This window comes from Apium graveolens, chromosome 1 (assembly GCF_009905375.1).
Source record: "Apium graveolens cultivar Ventura chromosome 1, ASM990537v1, whole genome shotgun sequence".
NCBI classification, from domain to species: Eukaryota; Viridiplantae; Streptophyta; class Magnoliopsida; order Apiales; family Apiaceae; genus Apium; species Apium graveolens.
The window spans coordinates 158099129-158109340 of NC_133647.1; the positions used below are offsets into that span (position 1 = coordinate 158099129).

Here is a 10212-nt window from a genome sequence, read left to right on the forward strand (position 1 = left end):
ATATCATTTTTCTAAATTTTAAATATTATTATTGAAATATTGTTGTTGAGAATATTCGAACTTGAACTTTAAACAAACTAGTCTAAATAGAAAATTATTTTTTAATATTGATGTTAGGAGGATTCAAACCTTGGATTTTTATAGAATAACCTAGAGGATATTTTTTAGTGTTTATTTCTTTTATTGTTGCATCAAACTACAAACAATTAGACCAATTATATCATGTTTTTGCTTATTATATAATACTAGTTTAAATTCCGTGCGATGCACAGGTTCCGTTAATATTTAAATGAATTTTAAATTTTTTTTATCCAAACTATATGTTAATTTTAATATACTTATATAAATATATTATAATTATAATTTATAATAAAAATAATAAAAGAATTAGGAATGAGATGTAATCGTAGTTTAATACGTTATTTAGAGGGATAAGGAGACTAAGTAATATAGCAATTTAATAGTTTAGCAAGTATATAACACTGTTTATTTTTTTTTTAATAATTAAAATAGGGAAATAATCGTAGAACCAAAATATACCATATTTTGATTATTATATTATATTAACTTAAAACTCGTGCGATGCACGGATCACACAAATATTTTTTAATATTATATAATTTTTAAAAAAAATTTGAATTCAATTCTTAATTTTGTTCATTTAAAAATTTAAATTATATGATTTCATAATAATTATATTAGTAGACGTATATGTTCATAACTTTTTAGAACATTTAAACTTATTTAAAGTGATAATTTGGTAAGGGGAAAATGTTATTATAACAAAATTATTTTTTATTGAGGGTAAAAATATAATGTTTTCATCATGTTCGGACCTTAAAAATTTTTATTTTAGCATGGTGATTACTTAATCGATTAACTATAATTCTATAAAAGATATTTGAAAAAAACAATATTACTGATTGAACGATATAATTTTATTGATAATTCTATGTGTATTTTTAAAAATATAACATTTATATTTTAATTAAAATTTGATTTTTTAGTTCCACTACAAGAAAAAAGTTCATAGACATCGGTTTTTGGCCGTGTCTATGTTGTTTCGCAACCGATGTTGATGTCGGTGATGTCTATTCTAGATATCGGCCATAACCCGATGTCTATACTGGCTTAGACATCATTTCTGGAAAAAAAACTGATGTCCATGCATTATTTTTTTACAAAAAAAATGTTAGAAATAAATAATTTAATAAATAAATTACACATATTACAACAGATTAAACATATAATGAGCTATGTTTTTTTACACATAGACATCGAATATTTTCATTTAGTTGATGTAAAATCAGATATTAAACATCAATTTCTTTACTTAAAGGTGATGTCTATATTGGCATATAGACATCAGTTTTATCCCAAATAAAGTGATATCTATGTTTAATTTAGACTTGAACATGTTAGTCTTTGACATCAGTTGTTTATCTAAAAGCGATGCACAATAAATTTTTTGACATCAATTTTTCTTCTTTAAAAATGATGTCTATATTGTCACATAGATATCAGTTTTATCTCACAAAAAATGATTTATATTTTATTGGTTGACATCAATTTTTACACAATAAAAGTGATGTATATTTAGTTATTACACTACTTGCACAATACAAAAAAATCAAATTATTTTTACACCAAAATAACAAGCAAATATTATCATTCTCATATTAATGAGTAAAACAAATATGACTTGCATATTCATATTCTATTAAAACCAAATTGTTAATACATTGATCTGTAAACATATTTCGAGTTTGAATTATAGCTTATAAATGTTGTTAGAGGCAGTACATGACCCGACTGAGTGTATTCTTCTCTGATCGAACGAATCTACCTCGCGATCACCAACTGCACAAACATATGAAACATTCAGTTTATCATATCAAATGGCACAAAAAATTGTAAAGTTTGAACACTAGTTGAAGATTTAAGAGTGGAAAAGGTAGAACGTACTTTCTCGGGAGGTTTTGAGCGGTCAGAGGTCGACATATACACTTCAGCAACTAAATTATATGCCGTATTCTGCTTCCTCTTCACTCTGCAGAACATACATAGTTCAAACACAGATTTTAGACACATACCACTTAATATGAGCTCCTAGAAGATTTTAGTTCAAACTATTTCAGGTTATCATCATGACTGGTTCAGAAAACATATTTGAGACACTAACATGGGTCGTGTCATTACTACTTAACAATCCAACTTCCCTAAACTTTACTAAAGAGGAGCTGGACCGCAATGTGGTAAGCGACAAATGGGTTGAAGAATCAGATATGAAGAACTGAACATATCTACAAGCCATAGTAAAGGAAACACTGCATTTATATCCACCAAGGCCCTTATCAGGACCCCGAGAAACCACTGAAGATTGTCACATAGGTGATTATTACATACCAAACGGAACACGTTTAGTTGTCAACATATGGAAGCTGCATCGAGATTCAAGAATGTGGTCAGAGCCTGATAAGTTCTGGCCTGAAAGGTTTTTAGAAGAAAAAAAAATGTGAATGTGAAGTGTTAGAATTTTGAGTTTATACCGTTTAGCTCAGGTAGGAGAATGTGCCCTGCAGTGACAAATCTAAAGTTTATATGATATAGCATATTAGCATGTGGTTTTGATTAGTGATCTTACCTTCGGCTTCTTCAAGTCATGACCCCCTTGTACTTTCTACTACTTTATAATTAAATTATAATTATATTAACTGTTTGTCCGTGACGTGATCATGTATACACACCAAACATTAAATGTTATATATTTAATTATATTTATATATTTAATTATATTTGATTGGCTCTTACTTTTTAATAATGATGACATCGCTCATATATAAAATTTTCACCAATCAAATAGAAGGAAATATAACTTTTAGTCTTCAATTCATGGCTTCCTGAGGTTCATTGCAGACACACCTTGGACACACCGTCTAAAAACAATTGTTAATGATGCATTTGTTCATCTTCAAGACATGCAATAAACATCACGATGACTAATTATATGCTAGAAAAGAGACGCCTCATATTAGTTGTATCACAAAACATGTCACATATAAATTAGGCAGATATAGTTAAATTACCTTCACATTCAAGTGGCCTGTATATGATTGAAGAGGATAATCAAGGACCCAAGATGTGCTCATTGATAAATCCCAAAGCTTCAATGTGTTATCCGTGGATGCATACATTGGCTTTGGTTTTTATGATACCGATATTTGCTCCCTGCAATAGAAACACATGTAAGACAGACAAGTTATTATACATCCAAATTATTCCATTGAATAGGTAATTAGATTACTGCAGTACATTTAGTTTTAAAGATGACATTCACCAAGAGAAAAAGTATAATTTCCTGATTGATATTCCAGAGCTTCACTGAACCATCATCACTCCCACTGGCCAACATTGTTGGATCTTTCATTTCCAAGGACACTTGACTTCTTGTAAAATCCCATATATGATAAATAAGCAAATAGATTATATCTTAAACAAAAGCAATTTAACAATATAAGCTTATAAGCATATAAGATTTAAGGACTACCTGCACTACACCTTCAAAGTTACTTGAAGCAATCTGGCTTATTACAAATACTAAATACTTTTGATGATTATTTTGGTTTGAGGGATCTTGAGAATTCCGTATAACATAATTCCAATAAATTGGGGATTCTCCAATGGGGACTTTGGAGCCATGGTAGAATGAAAGCAACATTGCACCTCCTACGCAGATCATAGTTCCTATAACTTTCGCTTGTCCTGCTCTACTCTTGATTGCAGCACTCTCTATTCTACAGAACACAAAAATTGATAAACAAAATAATCAGGGGTACAATCATGTAGAGATGTAAACATGTGTCATATGGATCAACCGCAAAGCAGTAGAAAATATTCAAAACTTTGAAATGCGTATTTAGAACATACACATCAGATGATAAGATAAAACCACCACCTTGTACTCTACGCTACTAAGAAATTTGTATCTGAGTGTGGTGTTTCAGATCAAAAAATTAAATCACAGTATAATTTTCTTGGCAAAGGGGATTTAAACGGAGCTAGCGAAGAAGATGAAACAAGAAATAAAGTAATTACCGACAAGGAACATCCATGAGGAAAGTGACAGCCGGAAGTAAGTTTGTCAATGCGCAAGATACTGTTGGTGTTGAATATTTTAGCCCAACAAAGTATGTAATCTGGTTCAATGTCATCCTACACAAATATATCAACACACAACTCATTGTATATTGCAAATTTGCGACACACTGCTAAAATCTTTTAACACTATGTAGTAGTAGCTAGTTTATATATTATTAAAACAGAAGATTTGAAGTTTAGTAGGTGATGATACCCAAATATAGAAGATAAGAAAATCTGAAAGAAAATCGGTACTGTCATCCTGAGTCTTGTTTTCCTGCATTAAGATAAATAAATATATTTAAAACAATAATTAAACTATATATCATCTAACTATACTACACCTAATAAAGAGAAATTAAATGAACCATTTTCATTTAACGTTTATGTTTACCAGTTTACTGAGTACTTACTAGCTAATTACCTTCTACTTTACGTTAGTATTTGTTAATTATTACAAATACCAAAATGTCACCAAATAAAAGTCGCGTACATATAGTATGATTGTGTTTTATAATCTTGCCAGTGTTCATAATAGTCAACAACAAAAAGTTATTACTATTAGTGAACATTTTTGTTTTATTAAGCAATGAAAGAAATAAAGCAGTTACCTGTTCGAGCACCCATACTAGAAGTTCTATCTTGGTCCATGGACTGGCCTCCAGCCACCATCATCCAAAGCACAAAAAAGGTACTGCATTAACATCAGGCATACCATTGTATAATTATTACTTTAAAAAGACTCCTTATAACAAATATTATAATTTAAAAATAAAACCCTTATTTAAAAATAGGGTTTCAATTTTCAGAAAACCCCCTTTACAAATACTTACAAATGCTTACATACTCACCAATTCGAGTTTCGAAACTCCAAATCAATATCGTTTCAGTTCGAGTTTTAAACTCTCAACCAATATCGTGTTGTCAGAGATCAATAAATTTCGAGCTTACAATTCGAGTTACCCATTCGAGATGAAACAACCAAATCGAGAGAGGTTAAAGTCAAGAGAGACTAGAGGAGAGAGGTAAGGAGAGGACAGAGCAGAGATGGTTGAGAGTAGAGATAAAGTTGCAGATATGAGAGTTGAGACTTGAGAGAGAGAGGGAGAGAGAGAGCCAGAGAGGTGAGGGTCGAGAAGAGACCAGAGAAGAGATAAAATATATTTTACTTATTTTGTTTGTTTAATCACAAGATAGTGAAAAAAAGAGGGGGAACAAAAATTTGGCTGATGCGGTATCATTTGGTAAGTAAGCGGGGAAAATTTTGACAAGTAGGGGAAAATAATTTGAAGTGCCGCGCTTTTAATTTTTTCAGTATTTAAGACATCGGTCTGTTAAGTAAGTGATGTGTTAATAATACAAAGACATCACATTAACGGGGGTTGATGTTAATGAACTTTTTAACAACAGTGGCATGAGTGACGGATGTCTAATGTGTGATGTCTATTAACTTTTTTCTTGTAATGTTCGCATCAAAATGATATGAATTATATATAGTCTAATATTAATTTGATTTATCTCGGATCAGCGGTTTACATTATTTTATATTTTTGCCCGATGTTCAATATACCGATCAAATCAAACTAATTATTTTTAGTTTAATTTTAATTTTTTTTAAAGTCTAGATCAATAAGATAATTTTGTTTTATACTGAATAATTAGTATATATGATTTTATTTTTGTTGGTCGAATTGTATTTTTATTTTAGTTTTGTGATATTTTGAATCAATTATATAATATATTTTTTTATCCTGAATAAATAAAATATATTATTTTGTTTATCCAAATTCATTAGTATAATTTTTTAGGAGGATGAATAGTATTTTTATTTTATCTTAACCCGATTCACATGATATATCAACTAAATATTAATAATTATATTTAGTTTGCTTAAATTTACAAATTAGAATAATATTGAACTCGATGTGAAGTAAAATATAAATTGATAGAAGAAGTTGAATTTAATATAAATTATAATGATATAGAGTTCGATATAAATAGAATTGAAATTGGTAAAGCGATAGAGGAAGTTGACATTAATATCAATTAGAATTAGAATAGATCGACCCAATAATTAGAATTAGAATATTAAACAAGGGTAATTAAGTAATTTCGACAAATACCGACCGACCAACTACCAAACTTTTAATGTTTCGTCTATTATAATATAGTATAGATAGTTAGTATTGATTGCAAAGAAATTAATAAAAAATTGACATATCTAAATTTTGGAAAATATTTGGGATTTTTAAAATTACTTGATTTATTATCAGTTGGAAGCGTATTCTACCTTTCTCTTTTGCACGAAATTCTTGTGTGCATATTTTTAAAAAAATTGACACGGCCCCGTGATATCTTCATAAATTCAAAGCATGCAGCAGCTCCAGCACTTCTATTTATGCTTCTTCTGCTTCATTTTTTAACACCAGTATATATGTAATACTCTAATTGCTCCAATTAAAAAATATATAGATCATAGCTCAGTACAATTAATTATTTTAAAACAATCCTAACAAACGAGGTTTGTAGTTTTCTAATAAAAAATTAGTACATAAATTATTTTAACATTAATTTGTAGTACTTAATTCAATAGACCCCAAACTTTAGCAACGTGAAATTTTCTATATATTCTTTGTGTAATAATGGACAAGTTGATACTGACAATAACAACCACAGTACAACAAAAAAAGGTATTTGAAAATCAGGTTAATCCAAAAAACAGCTATAAAGGAATTAAGAAGGAATATGAAATTAATCATTATGTTTGTTAATCATTATATTTGGAAAATAAAATTGTGTGGTGGGTAAATCATATAGTGTTTGTTAAGTAAAAAGAATATTATCCGAGAAATACATGATATCCTTGGAAGATTTCACTACTATTTATGTAATTATGTCTTTGTACTAGTTTTATGCACGGAATGATTATAAATATTTTTTAGGAAAATTTTGAAATCAATAATTATTTTTTATTTTACTAAATTTTAATACAAAAATTTTATTCCCTAACTTTTATATTTCTTAAGTATTTTGTACTTACATATTTAATTATTATTACATTTTTATATTTCATCATGACAACTTTTGTATAATATATTATTATTTTAAAAAAATTATTACGCCTTTTAAAGTGTTACTAATCTGTTTAACTGTATTTCAAAATTATGTATAATTATACTTTTATTTTATTTCAATATTTTAGCATTCTAATAACATGTAATATATATTTGTACATATTTATTTTTAAATGATGTATTGTTCAAAATAATTATATTTTTCAAACTTGTTCATTTAGTTTTATTATATTTTAATATTTGATTGTGACACATAATTTTCAGTTTTGTAATAACATTTAAAAAAAATATTTTACAATCTATTGTTGAGGTATTTTTTTCATATTATTAAATTTGTATTTTATTTTAAATTATATTAATTCTCTATAGTTATTATATTATTTTTCAAAATTTATTATTTATAAAATTTGTGACCTTAATAACTAAATATATAATAAATGTTTTCATTATTTAATAATATAAAAAGTCAACTTTACACATTTGCAATTTTTTACAAAAAAATTATTTTTTGACAAAGTAAGTTGGCTTATTTACTTTTTGATATATATATATTTTACCAAAAGTACTATTATTTTTTTATTCTAATAACATTAATTACCGATGATGATAATATTAATGACTTAGTAACCATAAATTTGTATGTACTGTTATTCCCAAGAAACTAACAATGAGATTTACAGAAGGGGGTTGAATGTAAATCTCAAAAGCAGTTTCAAAGGCTGTGTGTTTTGATGAACAAGTGTGTGTGAATTGCTTTGAGCCAATGCAGACAGATATATATTCAAACACAAATGTAAAGAACATAAAAGACTTAAAAACTTTTCTGGTGGATTTGTTGTTCCACCATAGATGTGTTATTTCAGAAAATCTGTGATTCAAAGAATTGATCACAGCTGCGTCCTAGTACAAACTAGATGATTTTCTCTCAATGTTTTTCTAAACAGCTCTGGAAAATTCACACTCTAATTACTAGCTGCAACTTGGTTTATATATCACCAAGTTTACAAGTGAAGACAAAAATATAAAATACAATTGAAAAGATTCTTCACATGTTTCTTCTTCATTTCTCTATCCAATGCAATCTAGGATAATCTGTGAATCTTTGAATACTTCCTTGTTTGCACCAGAATGGAAATGCTGCATTTTCTTGATTTCTCCAAGATGCTACCACATTCCAATTGTCTCTGTCAACCCATGTGCCTCTTTCAGCTTATGAATTGTCACTGTCAACTGCTATTGAACTTAGTATCTGTTGAAACTTTCATCCGTTGATGGCTTTATCCGTTGATGCATTAGCAGTTAAAGCTTTATTCGTTGATGCACTCATCCGTTGATGGATGTTATCCGTTGAAGTTTTAGAGACATCCGTTGAAGTTTTGTTTCTTATCTGTTGAAGTTCTTTAACTTATCAATTGATACTACTTCACTTATACGAAATTACAAGGCATGAAATATTTATAATTAGCCCTCCTATTTGCATATCCACTAGTAGTCAACATGACTTATAATTTTCCACAACATCTAAGAATTGTAACTTGAATACAGAAACTGGAATGTGCTACAATACTAAACTTATTTCTAAGTAAAGCTACTCCATCAACGGATAGCCAGAATGGTCTTATCCGTTGAGGCTACAGACACTGGATTCCTACTTAAGTGTTTTGTTTAACTTATCATCAAACTAATACACATATTCCTAACAATCTCCCCCTATTTATGTCTACCAGAATTGTAGGCATAAATTTGGGTTTAACTTGATGATAACAAAACACTTGACAAATATATGAATTGAAATCAAGTAGAAATTCAAAAGTGCTGCAAAAGTGTATGTATTGAGATAGAATTGAAGGATTACATTGTTTCCAAGGATGCTCCTTTAGGCTGAGCAGATTATTTTCTTTTCCTTTGATCTCTTATTTTCTTCCCTAGCCTCCTGTCATTTTCCTCTACTTGGAGTTGGAGTTGTCTGTAGAATTCAGCTTCATCTTCTTCACTGATGTCCAACTTAGATTGCATGTCCTTGAGAGTTTCATTACTGGAAATTTTAAGCTGGTCTTCAAGTCTGAAAAATCTTCTGACTCCTTTATTGTCTCTGAACTCCATCAGCCAATGAGGTGATTTATGAATTGTAATTCCATGCTCAGGGATGAGTAATGTTCTAGGCAAGGAATTGGGCTCCCACCAAGTTTTCTTTATGCTGGCAATCTTATTGAGAATCTCAGTTTTGGCAGTCCTGGTAAAGCCAGAATCCCTTTTTATAGCTGAGTAGACTCTAACCAAGGTAGAATAGCCTTCATTCAGAATTCTGTAAAGGGGCCAAGTTCTTTCCCTGTTTCCTTTGTACTTGAACACTAATCTTTCTGGTAGCTGTCTGTAGGCATCTATTCCCCTTACTTCCTCCAGCTCATCCAGGAAGAGTTCAATGTCTGTCTGTTCTTTTATGTCACAAATATGAACATAATCATCCTTTGAGGCTTGTGGCTTAGGCTTAGGTTTCTGAGTGAATTTACTTGAGGGTAGGGGAGGTGTTGATTTGGTTTATCTTTTCCGTTTCTTTGGTGGTGGAGAAGTATTTAAGAAGGTAGGCAACTTGATGGTGTCCCAATCAATGGGTTCCTCCTTAGGAATGATTGTTTCACCATGGATATTTAAATAGGGATCAGGCACAATGGGTTCAGGAATAGAAGGCAGTAGTTTGGATTTAGATTGGGTTTCTTCAGTGTCATCTCCACTCTTCCTTTTTGCATTGGCCTTCTTTCTGTTCCCTTTCTGCCATTCCTTTCTTTCCTCTACACTCTCACCTACCACATTCCCCATATCCACATTTTTGCTTTCAATCTTGTTTTCTTCACTCTTGTCTTCAATCTTCTCCCTTTCTTCAGTCTGACTTGACTCTAGCTATTTTTCAAGCTTTGCTTATCTTTTGTCAGCCTTCAGCTTTTTAGCTTCTTCCTTTAACCTCATGGTTTCTTCCCTCTTGGCATTAGAGAATTTGGGATAT

General features: G+C 29.7%; 1 protein-coding gene across 1 annotated transcript; it reads right to left on the reverse strand.

Annotated features, from left to right (window-relative positions):
• Nucleotides 1–1747: 1747 nt before the first annotated feature.
• On the reverse strand, nt 1748–5260 carry LOC141721325 (WAT1-related protein At1g09380-like). Its single transcript, XM_074524217.1, has 9 exons — nt 4989–5260; nt 4749–4831; nt 4352–4414; nt 4096–4212; nt 3548–3794; nt 3338–3446; nt 3087–3228; nt 1966–2050; nt 1748–1860 (listed from the first exon to the last, which is right to left on the reverse strand). Exons 3-6 carry the CDS (start codon nt 4396–4398, stop codon nt 3393–3395), a joined length of 465 nt encoding a protein of 154 aa, XP_074380318.1. The 5' UTR covers nt 4399–4414; nt 4749–4831; nt 4989–5260; the 3' UTR covers nt 1748–1860; nt 1966–2050; nt 3087–3228; nt 3338–3392.
• Nucleotides 5261–10212: the final 4952 nt, after the last annotated feature.